At 36.4% G+C, this 18954-nt stretch overlaps 1 protein-coding gene across 1 annotated transcript; it reads right to left on the bottom strand.

Moving 5' to 3' along the window:
• Window positions 1-834: 834 nt before the first annotated feature.
• Window positions 835-18173, bottom strand: fnta (farnesyltransferase, CAAX box, subunit alpha). Its single transcript, XM_006629857.3, has 9 exons — window positions 17964-18173; window positions 14541-14626; window positions 13775-13889; window positions 10826-10930; window positions 9436-9562; window positions 8293-8441; window positions 6888-6950; window positions 5842-6013; window positions 835-1317 (listed from the first exon to the last, which is right to left on the bottom strand). The coding sequence occupies exons 1-9, from the start codon at window positions 18095-18097 to the stop codon at window positions 1171-1173; spliced, it is 1098 nt and encodes a 365-aa protein (XP_006629920.2). The 5' UTR covers window positions 18098-18173; the 3' UTR covers window positions 835-1170.
• Window positions 18174-18954: the final 781 nt, after the last annotated feature.

The raw sequence follows: 18954 nt of genomic DNA, 5'->3' as shown, positions 1-18954 counted from the left end.
TCTCAGAAACATGGAGCTTCACAAACAGTAGGAGGCCCTTCAACCCATATGATTCACTGGGCTACTAGTAAACAATTTCATCAAGCCATTTCCTAAAAGAAGAAATGTTATTAACTTTTATCTGGCTTGTTCCCATATGTTTGTTTTCAAAATACACCACACAATTCTCGCACAAGCACAAGAAAAATCAAGTCCCCATCATAGTCTTCTCTGTTCAAGAATAATAAAGTTTGATTCTTGTAATCTAACAGTAGTCCAGACTCGTCACAATATTTTTCTTGCTTCTTCATAACCAAAGTCTAATATTTGGATGCCTTAAGATTTCTGTATTTCACACTGTATTTTATGACTTTCTTTGCTTTTAGCAGTTTCCCCACAATATCTAAAGATGCAAATTGTGTATCAACATAAAACCTTGTATTTTTCATGATTAGCTTCTTCAAGCTAAGGGTATTCTCTTCACATATTTCTAATTTTAATTTTTTCTACCTTTATGTAATAGTTGCACTTCTTTGCATTAAATGTAATTAATGTACTTTGCTCCTATAGTGTTTTCTAAACCTCCTATTTTAATATAATCTGCCAAGCTTATTAAGTATAAAGGATCCTTGATATAAATAAAGTCCTTATTCACTAGTTGTCCTCCACACTAATTATCATTGCAATTTCAGTATTTTTTTGGGGGGGAAACACAACATATGCTTAATCCCTTTGAAAATACTTTACCTTTCTGAATCTTCTACATAACACTTTCATACAAACATAAGATAAATCAAATGCTATACAGCAGAAAAACATAAAATTGAGTTTGTAAACAGAAGCAAGGACAACAGCTTTAGTCAGGTACAATTATATTAATTCTAGCGTACAAAAGACTTTACAGTCTAAGCAATGCAGAATATGGCTACACAATGTTTTGGCAAGATATTATAGTTTCCGCCTAAGTTAAGGGAGTTAAGTTTTTTTCTGTGATAGGAGGTTCTTGGTGTTCAACCACCCAAAACCTCTCCTGAACTCAATTTAAACACTTCAGCATTATGATTTGAATACTTTCAATATGCATTCTTCTTATCCTTGCTGGTATGAATACTCATTACCAATGTGGTAATGATGACCTGTTGCCAAAATTATTTTTCTGCAGCAAATTATCGTTTCAAATCCTTGGTCATATCAGTCATTTCCACAGTTTTCTTGATGCTCTTGCAAAGGAGTTGTGGATTCCTCACTGGTGCCATATTTGTCTTTCAGTGATCTCCCAATGTATCTCCAGTATTCTTTCCTGATGCTATCCTTTTCTTCTGCAAGTAGTTCACACAGCTATAAATTGAAAAAAAAAAATTACACAAACATCCATTAGTGAAACATCATCATTATATTTTTACACAGAAGGTGACCTTCCTCATAAAAAGCACATGGTAGCAATTAACGAGGGCTCTTAATTAACAGCTATGAGGACTGCTTGTAGCCATTGCTAGCAAAAAGAGAATGGGTAGATAAGGTTACATACCAAATATACAAGAAAACACAGGCTTAAAATGATCAACAAAACCCCAGTTTCCATTTTATACAAATATAATACTGTCTGTGTTAGGATAAGATATTCTGACGTGCTGTGCATATAATCTTAGGTCTAAGTAGTTCAGGTGGGTAGCTGCATCAGTATGCGTAGGCTGCGAAGGAACAAATAATAGGTTTATTCCATGCAGAAAAGAGAAGAAAGAAAACACAATGTTTTGGCCGTGGAGCCTTCTTAAGGTGAACGTTGTGTTTTATTATTTTGTATTATTTTTTCAGCATGGATTAAACCTATTACTTTTCTCTTATTAATCATAGGTCTTAGTATGACATGGTATGTATAAGATTACCACATAAATAATGAATTGAGACTGAGGCAGAGAGAACTGTATTAAGAGAATTTTAGATTACATCTATGTCCCAAGTTTGATCAGTTTCTAGCTTCAAAATATAATCTTCCAACAGTAAAAAAAGGTACATGGGACTCTGAAAACTTAGTCATAAATGTCTGCAAAGGCACAGTGGGAAGATCAATAAGATGTAAACAGGTAAAAACAAATGCTCAAATTATTGTTTAATATCTTTCTTGCACTCCTTTTATATTAAACATACAGATATGACTTGCGATAATTAATTTTCCCCAAACTATGCAAAGACTGGACTGGTTAAACAACACTGCAGCTACTCTTATTTTAATAGATCTGCCTCACCCACAGACTTAATATAAGCAAATACAAAAGCAAAAATCCTTGTGTCAAAAAAAAAGTTTAAATTATTCTGCATCGGTACTTGCAAGAAGGTACACAAAAATAAAGGTGCTGTAGACCTATTAAAGCTGGAACAAAAACAGTAGGATTTTATAATGCAATCAAATTGTAAAAAAAAAACAAGAACAATCATTATCTGAATTCTATAGTGGATGGGTACTTTCTGACAGAAATGTCAGTTGACAAATAAAATGTGAAATAAGTATATATATATGGGAGTTGGAATTTAAAACTGTGTACTCATGTACATTTCAGTACAGAAATAGACCCAAATACTTCTTCATCATACTTTTTTTCCCCTTCCATATTCCATAAATCATAAAATGTATATTTTCTACTCCTTAATACGCATATTCATTATCACAGATGGAATATACATTTACTCAATATCCCCTAAACGCTCAATTACGTTGTGCAATTAACTTTCCCCTCCATACAGAAAGAACACTTTAATGTTACATTTCCCCTCAAAATAGGTGCAACCCCACCAACACAAGAAATATAATTACTTGCATCTTAGGCACCTTTTCAGATGTTTTTTGGTGTCACATTCAGTAATTTTTAACTGCAATGATTGAAAAAATTGTTCTATTATGCTAACATTAATAACGCTGTGAATTAATTCCACTGTCCAGTTTTAAAGCGACAATAAGACACACAAAAACAGCATATGCACTTTGCAACAAAATTCGAATTTTGAAGAAGTAAATGAAGTTATATTTAATATTAAATTAAATATTTCTGCTGTGTTTACAGGTAGCCTGGGAGAACTTTAATGTTACCACTTTTCTTGTAAAAGTGTTTGTATTGCATCGTTTCTTTAGTACTCAACTTAGCGTAACCATTGAGAAGTTATGGGACTGTAAATTGTTGTTGATTATATGTTAATCGACAACAATTAATCGTGCAAATGTTGCTTTTAAAGTAATTCTGGGTGCAAATTACTTTTTGCCTTTAAATCATACCTTTTTGCTGAAGAGGTTATAGCAAGAGGGCTACCTATTCATATACAATATCGATGAAGGACATTCATCACTGTTTTTTTTAAATACTCTAAACCAGAACCATGCACAATCAGCTAAGGTTTTGTTGGCTGAGGCCATACTTGTCCCTTTTGTGTGTTGACGAACGTCTCACCTACTACATGCAATAAAACGATGGCAAGGATCACCCTCACGTTTATTTGAATAATGTCTGTGGTGTAATATATCACAGCACAATTCTACATTCTTTACCACACATCTTGCACCATTTCAGTCTTCAATGTAAATGCTTAAAAAACTAAAATGATCATTGTATCATGAAGAAAACTGTTATTCAAAATAATCGGAAATTATTAACTATCATTTAGAATTAATTATAATTACGTGACTGTATAACAGCTGGTAGATAATAGGGTGTTAAAAAAATCGGGAGGAGGTCAAATTCTCATCTTGTTCTTCCGTGCATAAGTGACGGGTAATAAAGTCTGTGATTGAGCAAGGACTGCACCTTCTTTTTTAGCACCCACCCTCCACCCCAGCTTCACCACTGCTGCATTTTCTCCGTGCCTCATCCCTCATACTGTAAGTGAGAGAGGGCAGATGACCACTGGCTATCACTCTTATTTCTTCGACCAGGTGAGTTACAGCCAAAATATTACAGGAAATACACTATCCTTTTATATTTGACGGTTGATCGTTACAAGTTGACCAAAATGAAAGTGTTAAAATTCAGAACTATTACGGAGTTTTATATACAATTCTAAAACTGTTTGATTTTAAGTATTAAAATTTTCAGTATTTAGCTCAAATGAACAGAAAACACAACCCTGAGACCAAAGACCCTAGTCAGTGGGCTGAGCTACAGTTAATCTTTGAACATTGCAGAGCCAGGATCATCAGTGTAAGGAGTGCTGTGGCTGAACTGGTTGTGTATGACTTCAAGCAGTCATGAATGAATGACTGCATGACCTTAACCATCATAAAAAGAATATTATTCTGTATCATATAAATTATAATACAAATGTTCGCTGTATTTACAGTATTTAAACAGTTTGGGTGGGGGGAGGTGTTCAGTTCTGGGTCATGGTGATAGTCAGCAATAGTTCCAGCATTACTCATTCTCTCTTCTACAGACCAGAGATCACTCCCTGGAAGGTACAGTCACAGTCACACTGCAGAGCACCAGCACCACAAAGAAAAGAAAAAACTTTCACGCCAGCAGTGCCGATTAGAGATATCTTATGCTGATCATGCATATTTAATCTTGAAATGTTAACAGTCGTCTCCATCTTCAGCTAGTAGAACCACGGCTAAGGATTTTTAAATTCCAAAAGTTCATCACTGCTGGATTGCTGTGCAGAATTAAGAGTATGAAGATTAGAAAATAAACTCACCCTGACTTGCCTGGATCATAAGAGTTCAACCAAGTGCCTTTGCAGGTTTAATTGCTTAATTAACCCAAGTGTTGAAGATAACTTTGATGAATTAAGGATTAGCTGAAGCATTGTGTGAACAACGTGTTACAATGGAAAGGAAAGGAATTACCACGGTTGACTCCTCCTGAACTACAGAAAAGCTGCCATTCTAATGTGTCTAAGGTTTCCCCAGTATCCCTGAAAATGATTTCTCATAGGAGTCTGTGCTTCTTATGCTCTGGATGTCTTTTTAAGGTGTATTTATGGTTAAGCACAAACACTGAATTTTGTATAAAGAAGAGAACAACTGTCCATTGGTATTAAAACAGAAAGGAACCAAAGTCAGAACAAATTGCGATGATACTCTATTTCCTATTCTACACAACTGGAAATGTAATGGTGTGGATGAGAATAACATTATCACTTTACATTTACTTTACTTTAAGCTAGTTTAAATTGTTTCCCTGTTAATATCATCATTAAAAACATTCCAGGTTTAAAGGTAGGTTCTCCTATAAAAATAAATGCATTAACCATTAGCCATATGAAGTCTTTGTAAATTGTAATCTGTAATGGTTATTGCCCTCTAATCACTACAATTATTAAATAAATGTCTCATTACGCACATTACAGTGAAGAGCTGAATTATATAACTAAGCTAACAGGAATACCCAGGAGTGTGCTGTGTATATTTGAAAGACATAAAAGCTGGAAAATAATTCCTATTGTCATCTATATTAATCAATAAAGAATGTTAAACACTTAAAGTAAGCATTAATCAGTTAAATGTGCAGAATTAACCATGGAATTACACATTCCACTATGAGCATGTTGCTCTACAACAGCTACACGTCAGTCCAGAGATGATTTTTTTTCTTTCCAAAGAGATAAGAAACAAAGATTACCTTCCAGCTTGTTTTAAGATATTTAATTAAATCTGTTAATCCTCTATCCAATGCCTACAGACAAAACTCGTGTCATTTATTCCTCCTCATCAACCCACAATTACGCAGAATGGCTTTTCAGGAAAGGACTAAAAGGCACTTTGGTCGTGCACTTCTTTCCTCACTAATAAATTCATTCGGATATTCTTGTCTTGTTGTCACCCCCGTCGGAGCTACGCCTCCTGTTGCTTTGCTATCCCCTGCAGTCCATACTGACCTCAAGTGCCTTGGTTAAGTGCTCCTCCTGATTACTGCTCTTGCTTTCGAGCATGTCTTCATATAGGTCTACCAGGAAGGCAAACAAGTAAGGAGAGCTGTGTGTTTTCCGCAGCTCCAGAATCTCCTCCAGCAAGCCTGGCCGTGCCGACAATGCTCGATCTTGTAATATTCTATGATAAATGCAGAAAAAAGGTGCCATTTATGGTGCGTATTGATAGTGACTAAAGGCTGTATATTAAAATCACTAAAAACTGGAACAAAATATTTTTTCCCGTTTTGCCTGCACCGGTGAGACACAAATGATCTCTCTGCCTTTCCGGAATAATTTCTGCAATAAAAGTTTCCTTAAACGGGCACAAAAAGTTAGAAATCATTCTGTGCAAACAAGAAATAGTGTTTTTTTTTTAATGCTGAATGCTACATTACACAGTGTATAATTACACATTTCAAATAGTCATGCAGTAGTCGGCCATGACTGCATGATAGCAATTAAAAACTGTAATTTGCAGAATTCATTGTTTATGCCTTCAAATTTCTTGTTAATTTCATAATTGCAAAATTGGCCATAAATCAGCATTTACCTGTTTATATAAATATGTAACATTATTCAGAAAATATTTGTTTTTCTAAACACTTTTTAATTATAAACACATAATATATTTTATATATAATATACATTCCCAGATTTCTACTTAGAACTTGTCAGATCTGTTAGCTTTGTTTTTAAAATGCTATCTGTGAAAGTGGTAAAAGGTATACAAATACCATGTTCAATATCAAAGCAGAAGTTGTAAAGTAACATTTTCTTTCTGACTTTCTGGTTTAGCTAATCATGCAGTGCTTATGTACAAGTCTTAATATTTTTCACATTACAGTTCAATAAACAACACTGCTGACACCTGCTGGCTGAAAATAGAAATAACTCACATTTGATCTAAAGGTCTCAAAGATTCTGCACATAAAAATACAGAAATTAGCTCATCAGTTATGGGATACAAGTTCAAATCTGTTTTTATCAATTTAATTAGCTGTACATTAAGATACCCTTTCAAGTAGTTCCAGGCACTTTCATTTTGAGGAGCCTTTCTGATGGACTGCAGACAGTACCTGTAATACAGTGACAAAAATACTTTTACTCAAGGTGAACTTACATAAACAAAAGAGGAGTTTTGAAAGGTCTGTTATTCACATATTAACACGAGTACAAACATTATTCTAAAACATTTATGAAATTTGTGTCAAGACACCTAGAGACCATTCATTCAAAATAAACTTTTACAGATGGACTTTTAAGTCTACAATAGGGCCATGCCATATATATTAACACATAGGTTGTCTTCCATTACACATGTTTAAGATCTAAAAATGTCAAAGGAAAAGACTAATTTTATTCTGATCTATATTTAAAATCAATGCATTTTTGTTATATCTGTGAATTAAATATTTAGTGATGAGAAAATGCCTTCCTACATACATGCATTTTTGTTGAAAATAACTGTTTATTTTTTTAGCACACAGTTCAGACTGATACAAATAGTTCTATTGCTGCAGACATGTGCTGGGTCTAACCATCTACTACAATTGTATCCACTACTTTCTGAAGTGTAATGAACAGTATTTGTTAAACCACACCGATCTGATAATATCATCTCCGATATTAAGTGAATGACACTGCTGAATGGGTTAAGTATCAATACCTAACATGACTAAGGGGCAGATGATAACTTGAGCCTTTCCTGTACCTGAGTCTCTTGGTTATCCTTGGGTTTGAAGCAAGCAAAAAATAACTGCCTGGTGTAAGTGGCTCAACTGGTAAGTTACGGGCCCTAATGCAGGCTGAGTTCTACAATCACCGATATGAGCCTGGATCACGTTACTGGCCACCCACCCCAGAGACTCCCCAAGGTGAAGACTAGGGTGGGATTAGTCGGCCAGGGCTTTCCTGGTTCTCATCAACGCCTGCGGCCTCATGGGCACTAGCAGGCATGCAGTGTTGTTAGTGAGGGCGCGCCTCTCCTCTCATCAGCACTGAACCTGCAGTATAGTGCTGTGGAGCCTGTAACATGTTAAAAGACAAAAGCTAGAAGTGGGGTTTGGGTTAAAGGATTCTGACCAAACTTTCTTATTCTCCCCTGGGTGCATTCACTACTGCATGTAGGAACGTACAGTAAAAAAAAACACAACGGGCTATTCCAAATTAGGTGACTCTTACAAACTTAAAGGGTGATTTTAAATTAAAAATTGCCTACATAAAACACACAGACCATTTATCCATTTGTTATTTTCAGAACATGCTTTCATGATATATTTGTAGGCAAAATACATGTACTGTATATTAAAATTGGAGCAATTTACCTAGCTTTACACCTGCCAGTTTTAAACAACTAAAATTAAAAAGGGAACTAAACAAACCCACACTACAGATATATTGTTGAGTGACAGCACTCACTGAACTTCTCGGTCCATGATGGCTGGATCGTTATAGCCCGTGGTGTGGGCGATGACAAAGTGCCTCTGGTTCCAGGCTGAATTGTTCCTTACATCATCCTCCAGGAGCTGCTCCACATACTCCAGCTCATTTTCCCACAGCTTGTACTCCTGCCAAGAATAAAACACACATCCTACACAGGGCTCAGGCCACATTAGCAGCTCTGTATACATTTATTTCACATCAAGTCTCAAATGTCTGAGTCATTGTTTTCATTCAGGAAAAAGCATCTCTTCTGAAACTCTCTGCTGAACCATTTAGATTTGATTTGGATGGCATTTGCCTTCTGTCACTATGCTACAACTGCAAATAAATCATATTTGTATTTGCCAACACAAATCAGATGCTAAGATGATACCCAGCAGAGGTTATTATGCCTAAAACAATGTGCCATGTGCAAAACATAGAAAACCTTCATAGGTGAACATAATAAATAAACAACAAGAATAGGCATTTTAATTGTATTTATTCTGTTGGTTTGCCTGTCTGTATTCAAAGACGCAAAAAAATACAATTTTATTGAATGTAATAAAAAATGTAAGCTCATAGTTAAACTTCTGTGCAGCTGGAATACAGTTCTACAAACAGCCTTGTAGAGCCACGCAGAGCTGTAGCCAGTTTTTTATCTGAACAGGACTTTCAGATGTCATCGAAGTAAGTTTGGAAAAAGACAGATTTCATTTATTTCAAAGTCCAACTGTAAAAAACATTAAATGTGATGAAACACAGATTCATTTCCTAATAGCGCATGGTCTAACAAAAGAACAACAATTTTTGTTGGTCTCCTTAAATTCACCACCAGCTGAAAGCCTTTGAAAAGAGTTAAACTCTTAATTAAATCATTAAGAGCTGAGCTGGTAGGACAAATTCTGGTAAACAGCCATGATCTGCATGATCCACAATATGTATTTTTAGACAGATGTACTGAATTTATACAGGTTTATAACAGGCTCAACAAGGACATTAAAACCAGTTACTTTTAAATATTTATAGCTGAAACCTATGCGCGTCTTTGTTTTATTTTCAGATAGCTTCCCCCCCCACACACAGTAAGAGCTTTTATGACTGTGTAAATGCATGACTACATGTCAGGGCAAATCTTACCTGAATGACCCATTGCCTGTGCTGCCAGGCGTGGTAGTTCTTGGCATCTTGGTTGAGAATGTCGGCAATGAACTCCAGCTCCTGAGAAGAATCATTCAGCCATTCCACAACCATCCGTCTGTGATGCCTTACACCCAGAACACAGGCTGTTAGTTCCCAATTGTCAATGTGTAAAGATTAGAACAAACACTCAGCACAGAGTCAGAACCACAGTTCCAGAGCACAGACCTTGTAAGATCAGCATCACTGTCATACTGCCCCTGACTAAAAGACAATCTAGCACCAGAAAGGGACTTAAATGAGGCAAAACACATTTATGTCTTCTCATAAAAACAACAAATAATTTCTGCTTCTCAAGAGGACAGTTTTATACACTTTTTCATCTCTACAAACTGGTCAGTGTTAATATTCTATTTTAATGGTGGTACAACTTCAAGACAGATGTTAAAGTCATATGGAATTATCCTTTTATAAATATAAAATATGTGCAACCCAGTACCAATTTACGCATTTACATGCTAAAAGTAAATAACTGTGGACACTCATCTCTTTGGCATCCTTTCCAATGTTCTTTCAACGTTCTGGTACTATTCATTAAACGCTGTTCTTTGCCAAAAACAAAAGTCGGTACAAAATATAACTTGTGGGAAATGTAGGTACTGGTCTAAACTCTGAAATATCAAAAACTGAGCAAAGAAAAAGGCTAGGGGAATGTAAAAAGTAATTCAGGCAGGATTCAGACAACTTTTTTTCTTCCCATTTCATAAAAACATTAGTGGAAGAACAAGATAGCCTCATACAATACCTTTACAATACCAGAACATTTTAAGAGTTCCAAACCAGTCAAACTTGGCAGTCCTGTAGTTCATGAACTGGAGGGCAGTCAAACCTGATATTTATAACCATTTCTTCCAATAACGAACATAATTGCAAAGTATAAATACAATCAAGGAAATTTAATCTAAAAATGGCCTTTTTAGATTGATTTCATTGTAACAATACAAGCACATTTTTACACAGCAATATTGTGGATGATAAGCTTTTAAGACCAGACTACTCAATGTCAATGAGAGAGTACAATGGTATTCCAATGTTTATTTAAAGAAGCCTCAGTGCAATTGATAACTAAGGCTGGGTACGTTCTGCAACACAGTTGTTAGAAATAAATCTAAATTAGACAAGAGCTGCATGTTAATGGTTCACACTGGATCATGTATTATAACATTATAACATTCAATACACAGTGTGAAAGAAATATCACAATCCATAAATATTTGATCAATTCTTATAACCCCATGAGGAATACATACAGTACAGTAAATAAACTATGGTTCATTCATTTAGTCAGAGAGAACAGAGAAGAGGAAACTGAAAGAAAAAATGTTTTTACCAGACTTGGTAGTTTTTTGGTTGGTCTTCGATGATGGCCGTTATATACTTCATCTCTTCATAAAGGTCCTTCTTCAAAGACTGTAAAAGGACTCTGCGATAATGCCTGGAATTGCAGAAAGCCGAATATTAACTTAGTATTATACAAGATCCAAAGAATTAAAATTCACTTTTACAATATGAATGAAAAGTGCTTATTATTATTAAAAGACATTGTACTACTCTATGTAGCTGGTTTGATTATATTTTCTTTCTTTAATATTTATCTTTTATCTAAACAGAAATTTATAAATTGTTCACTGCAGCTTCTTTAAATTGAAAAGTCTACTGTTCAATGCTAAGCAACATATAAGACAGTGTATAAGAAGTCAGAGCTACTCATTCTAACTCATCATTAATTTAACATTGTACTCTACTTGCTTCTCTACAGTAGGCTAGTCCAGCAGCTCCACATATGCTATGAGGTTCAGCGGGACTGTCCTGACTCGCAGATTATTAGGGTATTTGGAAAGGTATACTTCAGACAAGTTTCTGTGCTGCAACAGGTTCCGAAACAAATCACAGAAGTTGCTAAGTAGAATAATTAAGGTATGAGCATAACAGAAAAAAATAATAAAAATGAAAGAAAACGCTTTTAAAATATAAGAGCCATAACTGTCAAAATGCATAACTGAAACAGTTTTTTTAATAGGAGTTGCTTATTTCTCTGTGAGCCAAACTAAAAGGCTTGACGTGGTCTATGGCAAGCTCAGTTATGAGCAGAATCTATCGGAATGCCATATAGCACAAGCGCAATTCTTTTTCTCTAGTGGTGCCTGTGACTCAGACCAATGGGCTGGCTGCCAGAAAGTCAACTGGAACAGCAAGCTATTACACAGCTGTGCCGGCTAACTTGTGCGACAGTGTGCCATTAGGTCCATCAACACCCTGGCCACACAGTTAACTACAGTGAGCTAACAGACATCAGCGGACTCGCTCACCACATGAGTCAGAGCAAGGAGGTAGTCCAGGGGTGGATAAGAGATCTTTAGGTTACAACTTCAAAAGGAGCTCAGTGAGTATAGGCCTGAGCACAGGCTGATCATGGGGTCAGGGTTTCCAGCCACCTGCGACCAGATTCCCCACAACTGATTGACTGCCAGCTAGGGTTCTCTTAGATTTCCACTACATAGTAGCCCCTTTGACCTCCTGGGTAATTGCAGGCATTAGATGCAGTCAGTAAGACATCACAGTCAACTCTGAACCTCCTGTATGCGAATGCGGTGCCTGCGATATGTTAAAATATGAGTTACTCTTAGGTAAGAGGGTTGCCTACTCTTCTTCATTCTGTTCTGTGTTTGGGAGCTATGAGTAACTGGCAATTCTTAAATCCAGCGGTGCGCTGTTTGGCCTTATTTAGTTCCAGATAGGAACCAAAGGGGAGTGATAAGACCTCCCAGCAGACCAGAGTAATTAGAAAGCCCTGTGGCTTTTCATGCAAAAATGAAGAATTCTCACAGACAGTTAGCCACAGGAGGATACATACTCCAAAGGTGCATAAAGAAGAGCTCAAAAAGGACAAAAAAGATAAATATACCCCAAAGTTGTCAAACGGAGGCAGAATTGGAGAACAGGCTTCTGTTTCATAAGAATGTTAAGAGAGCAAAAGAAAGACACTGATATTTAAGCATGGCTATTGATGTTCAATCATGAGGCACTGGAGGCCTTATTCTTTATTAAGAATAAATTTCCCACTCTTGCCCGAATCAGAACTGATTTTGACCCAACAGGGGAAGTTGGGAAGAAACTAGAAACTACGAAACTAGAGTTGCAGCCCAGTTCATAATGTCCTGTCACAACCCGAAGAACAGTGAGCTTGTTACACAATAATGTTTCATTGCATCGGTAGTACCAATAAAGCTCTCTGAAATGGGATAAAGAAAAGCTAAGTCCTGGAGGGGGAAGGTGAGGCCTTGGACCTGCTAAGATAAAAGTACTAAGCAAAGACAATGGAGCGACGTGGCCCTGAACCAGCACTGAAGGCGGCAAAATTACAGATTCTGGCATCAGTTTCTTTATAGAAATTCCAGAGCTGTGATGAACAAAGGCTAGAGAGTGTGGTCACCCCTGGTCAGCATTAATTCCTCTCTTACACAAAGATCGGGGGGGAAGAAAAGTTCTCGCCCACCAGAAAGGAATGCAATGATTATTAAGCCCTGGAGAGGGGGATCAAGGTCTCAGAGCTTTAACCTTTTTCCTGCCTGAGGAGAAAAGAATAGGCACCCCCGAGGTCCACTCAGTTGAAAAAGAAAGGCAGTAGCCAAATGGCAGTCTAGAGACCAGGAACAACGATCCTGGAAGGCAGCCTTAGTAAAAGGAAGCCCTGTCTCAGTATGAAACAGACAGGTTTCGCTGCAAAGGGAAATACAGAGAGCAATAATTGGACGTTACAGAGATACAGAGGAAAATCTCACCTAGAGAGCTTTGAAACTCTGGGTTGTAGGGCTAAGACGTTGCCAGACTAACAATGACCCATGGGAGACAATCCATCCACAGGTGATCTAAAACTCCATGTAAAATTTAGGCAAGTTTGGAACCACAAGCTGTAAGCAGTGGATATAAAGCAAAGGATGTGTGGAGAAATGTCCTGGCTTGCTGAGAAGTGGGTAAGCTGTTATATGAGATACAACAATAAATGGTGATTCTAAATTCAAAAACAGAAGAAAAACATAAAAGCCTTATATTCTCTAGATTTTCACACATACAGATATCTGCTATGCATGTTAGACCAGGAGCCTTGCACGGTTTTCACTATGCCCATTTACAACAGACATTCTTACAACTCCTTCCTCTGTGTAATCGGGTGAAAGTAAAATCATTATGAACGGCTGCAAATATTGAACTCAAAATGTTTTCCATCACTAAGCTGGTTTCCTTTATCATAACTGAAGACAAGCCCAAGGCAGCTTACCATACAGTGTAGTTTGCAGCATTAAGTTCAATGGCATCAGCTGTTAATGCAAAAGCCCTTTCACTTCTCTCATCTCGCTTTAACACGGCTCGGAAGTAATCATACACATCCGTAACTGTAAGAGACAAAAAAAAAACCAAAGCTTTAGCAATACAAATAGAAATGTACAGTTCTTAAGTGTAACACTAAAACAACACGCCATGGAATGAATTTCCATTCTGATCTCTGGCTATTTCTAAGACAATCTGTCCTTTCTCTTTCTTAAGACACAAACTAAGTATTTTTAAACATGAGCTCTACTTATGACTGAACTACAGGAACTAAGACAAAACTGCTGTTTGCAGCAGCTTATTGCAAGTCATCCTTCACAAACTGAGGGCGATGCTACATTAATAAGTCTCCATCAGATCCTTAGAAAGATGGCTTGCAACATTTTTTTAATATAGATGCCACTTTTATTTTGTTTTCCTTCACCCAATGCATAAAAACCATCACCTTAAAAGCTAAAAACAAAACATGTACAGTGCTTTACAATTCAAGTAATTTCTAAATTTGCTTAACTCATGACATTCACTCACAAAATACAGTCTAAAGTTTTGCAGAAGCAGGAAATATTCAAGTGGCAAACTCTCTTGTTTTATATGCCAATGAAAAAAACTGAAAATCTGGAAAATCTAGCAAAAGCAGAAACATGATCTAAGACTGGAATCGAAAAGGAAATGCAAAATCTTCGGAAAAACCTGCATCTTCAGTGAATGGATCTTACACTTGTCAGAGTATGCAATCTTCACGACTGGGTTGGGACCATCATCCTGTGGCAGTGGCTCAATGTCAGACCATTCCTTCCTGTTCCTGCAAGAAACAAAAGCACATGTATCCCAGGATCATGTCAGCCAAAGTCATAAAGGATTCTAAACCATGCTTAAGCTGTCATAGTTTATTGAAGAAAAACTAACACGGCAAAGTAAAAATAATTCAATCTATAGGGTCTCTTAATATTTCACCTTATCAAATGTACATTTCCCACCTTTAACATTTAGGTGACTCTTTGTGCAAAAACATCTTGGTACAGCATTATGTCTGCAATGAATGCAACCTTCTGTCTGTAGATACTAAGCATCCCTCCCTCCAGCACAGAGAGATGGAGATTAAATTTCTTAACTAATAACCCACAGCTCCAGACAACCTTTTTACCACAAGAACTACCAGTTTCCTGGTCAAAGGTCTGAAATGACAAATCCAAATGCTAAGTGCCAAATACAGTAGTTATCAAAAGTATTCACTTTGTGGTATTATTAACATATTAACATATCAGTTGCGTTCTTTGCTACTGATCAACGCAAAGCGCTCTGTAATAAAACGTCTAAAAATTCTCAAGATCTAAAAGCAATCTATAATAAAACTTTCACACATCCTCCTAAACTGATTATAAAAATAAAACAGAAACTAACTGATTGCAAAGGTTGCAAAACAATGTACAGAAGCCCACTTTAAAACAATTATTGACAGGTCAGCAAGGACCTCTCTCAAGCATACAGGCTTCTGTTTCATAAGAATGTTAAGAGAGCAAAAGAAAGACACTATTTAAGCAGAAGATTTACAAACGTGGCTATTGAAGCTCAATCATGAGGCACTGGAGCCCTTCATGGTAAAAGAGAATGGCACATAGCCAACTTCTATCTCACAAAAGGCAAAACAAGATCAAATAAGAATGGTTTTTGTTATCACACTCATTTTCTGGATCTGGAGCAAATTCCCATTATTTCCTTATCACTCTACATTTTATCACCAACAATGTGGCTTCTTATATAAAAATATCTTCAGAGTTGCCAGATTTGGAACTATCACCTGACACAATTAAGATTGTGAAAAGGCTCCAAATACACAAGCAGCCCTACATCAATGAAAACACTTCAACTGCATCGCCCATTAACAATTCTTGTGACATCCATAAAGAAGTGGTGTTAGATACAAATTCAGACTGTAAGACGAATGTGAAATGAGATGGAATATGAAGTGTGCGCTAACGCGGAACTGTAGTTACAGCTTTGGGCTTATACTTCACTCAAATGGCTTTAGGAAAATATACCCGTTTATACAGCTGAGTAAGTCACTAAAAGCATAACCCAAAAAAGCTAATAATAAAAATAAGCACTGGTGAAGACACCAACTTCTTATCTCTTTCCTTCAGCCCTTCAATAATGAAAGTTAGGACAAGGAACGGATCAGGCTAAAAATGAACCTCATATACACTCTGTCCTGGAAATCTGGAAATAAATGACTGAGGGAGATCTGCAATTTGAAATTTAATGGGAGTATTATGGTGTGCCAGAAGTGATGATGTGCTTTTTTAGCTAAAAAATACCAAATATAAACTGGTGTTTATTGACACAGCAAATAATTTAAGGTGAACACAAATTCCCCGAGAGAATGTAACTCATTTCATTGATGATAACACCAATCTTAAGAACAAGACAAAGAGGACATTAAAGCAAAGTTTAATTTTCATTAGAAGGTACTGTCAACTTCCTTAAATTGTATTAGAACACAGTATAATATTTTGATTAAACTGTTTCATAGTGACTATCTTGCAAATATCTTGCTCTTTGTTGTTAATAACATGCGGGAAAAGCTGCATGTTTAAAATACATCATACTGTACATGTTAATAAAACCTGGGAATAAAATCTGCATTACACAGTGTGCATTATTTAAATGCAGCATTTACTGTAGATACACTTGTTTACTCAAACGATCACCCTAACAATGATTATGCATGTAACAGATTATGAAAAACCCACATTATTCTTTAGGGTCAGGCTGCATTTTGACTTCAGAGCTACCAGTTCAGGTTAAGAACACTTCCAGCTCGAGTTTGAACAGTTGTAACCCAAGAAGTCGTTTTTTCTGGTCCATTTCTTGTCTGTTGAATTACCAGAACCACTATAGCACAATCAAGTGTTAGGGACTCTTCTGCTACTAGTATACACACTTTACTTTTTTCATTAATCTTCTTTTTGGCAACCCTATCTCCTGTATATACAGTATAATATTCTCTGTACTACCTACTATATAAATAAAATTATTAGTATCCCACTACAGTGATGTCTTGCAAGTTGTTTTCTTTTCATTATTACAAATGTGTATGATCATGATTAAAGTGCTCCATTTCATACACTGTCCAGTACATGCCACAGGAGTTAAACAATTTTATTTAGAGTTACTAAGGTCTTTGACGGATTGTGTATCCATTTTGTCATGAACTTCCCCAATTGGCCAACATTTCTACTAAAAAGCTTTACAGAAAAGAACAATGGAAGAAACAGGTGTTTCACTCATTGGCATAATGAAGTAAAAAACGGATAATTCTTAAGGAAACTTTAATATAAGAATATAACAGGGGGATGATCCATATTTTTTAAATATGAATTCTGACTGAGAACGCTTCTTACAGTAAAAATTATCAATAAACTTATTCACATTACATGCAATGAGATATTATGTGCAATCAAAATATTATAAAAATTATAATAATCATTACAAAACAGTGAAATAACAGCATACAGTCCATTGCAAGTAGCAGACATGACCACTACGGTTTACTAGCATAACAGCAAAACACAATACAGTGCAAGTTCAGCAGCGTGAGTGGCTCACACCATCTCATAATACAGAATTCACTACACCATAGCTGTGTTTTTCTCAGTCTGGTGTCGTCTAACAATACTTACTGTTGTCCAGCCTGCGATAGGAAGGAAACTATCATAGCGTCCTGTAAAAAGATTATGGCTGTTGACGCATCCAGGGCCAGTCCCAGCCCACATGTACAATCATTTTACAGACTTCCGCCGTCCACACTCTAAATCAAAAAACAGACCTGAGTCCGTATTCCTGTTTGCCTATAAATAAGCCTTTTGTTGTTCACACATGTTCTTTAATTGTGCAATTAATTAATTATATTAACTTAGTGTGAAAAAACTGGAACGGAGCTCCTTGACCAAGTGTTAAGCTCATTACATGTTAAGCAACCCACGAAAGAGGACATTTTAAAATAAGAAATGCGTTTTAATAGCGTAAATATGAACTCTTTGATTTATAGTTTTTATAAGACACGGACAGCTTTCTCGGCAATCTGTAGAAATACTGTACAAGTCTGCACGAGTGCGTGCAGAGGACTTGTGCGTCCGTACCTGTAGAACACGTATCCCCCGATGCACAGGTCGGCTACATAATCATCTTCGGCTTCCACCTCTCCCCCAGCCTCATTATGCCCATCTTCTTGCACCTCGGAGTTGAGGTGCGGAATTTCCTCCAAACCTGACATTGTTGGGAGCTCAAGCTTGCTACTTTCTCTTTGCTTTGCAGACAGTTTTGACTGCGCACCAGGATGTTGAAAAGACACTGAAGGCGGGACCTCGGTCGTCATTTCCGTACCTTAAAACCAACCCGCTTTCAAAAGAGAAAAATATGAATGGGAATTAGGATAGTTCTATGAAATTGAGAGTAATATGAGGGGTTAGCGTAGATGTAGGTAATCTTGTAGTTTTCCTGTCACTGTCAGGGGTTTTACATGTTTCATTTTTCCATGCACATCATGATCATAAGGCATCAGGATATATTTTTCATTTAGACATGCTGATACTGTCCAATTACGTACGATATTTAAATTTACATTTCCAAAGCGTAGTGGAAATGAATCAGTATTTATAGATTTGAAAATTAAAAAACAGTCCATTTAATTCTCAAGGTTCCTATTTTATATAAAACATACACGTTATAAAATATGGGCGTACTGTACCCTGAACGCGCTAAATAAGTTAAGGTTATGTGTCAGCTGTCAAATCAATACAGAGGTACACAAATCGTTATCATGACACTGCTGTACATAAGCAGTGAATCGTTACTGGACAAAACGTTTGTCATAAATCGTTATGATACAGGGATTTGCGATCCGTATTCTTCTTATAAATAACAATTTCATATATTTAGGACAGGGTCCTTGATCCTGGTCCTGGAGGTCCATACTCCTACGAGTGTTTGTTCTAGTGTAGGTTATACACTTCATCCCTTAACTCACTTTTTAATAGGATTCATTTGAACTCTTTGACTGGACACCTTTTAGATTTTATATTTCACAAGTCAGATAAAATTCCAAACTTCCATTCAATCTATTTTTTTACA

Source organism: Lepisosteus oculatus, chromosome 1 (assembly GCF_040954835.1).
Source record: "Lepisosteus oculatus isolate fLepOcu1 chromosome 1, fLepOcu1.hap2, whole genome shotgun sequence".
NCBI classification, from domain to species: Eukaryota; Metazoa; Chordata; class Actinopteri; order Semionotiformes; family Lepisosteidae; genus Lepisosteus; species Lepisosteus oculatus.
The sequence above is the reverse complement of the archived record's forward strand: the minus strand, read 5'-3'. Positions and strand labels throughout refer to the sequence as shown.

Excerpts from the sequence above, each read along its gene's own strand:
- fnta (XM_006629857.3), bottom strand. The coding sequence starts at position 18,097 with ATGTCAGGTTTGGAGGAAATTCCGCACCTCAACTCCGAGGTGCAAGAA. Across the intron at positions 13,890-14,540 it reads GATTGCATACTCTGACAAGT|TTACGGATGTGTATGATTAC; the intron begins GTAAGATCCATT and ends TGTCTCTTACAG. Across the intron at positions 10,931-13,774 it reads GCTGCAAACTACACTGTATG|GCATTATCGCAGAGTCCTTT; the intron begins GTAAGCTGCCTT and ends CTGCAATTCCAG.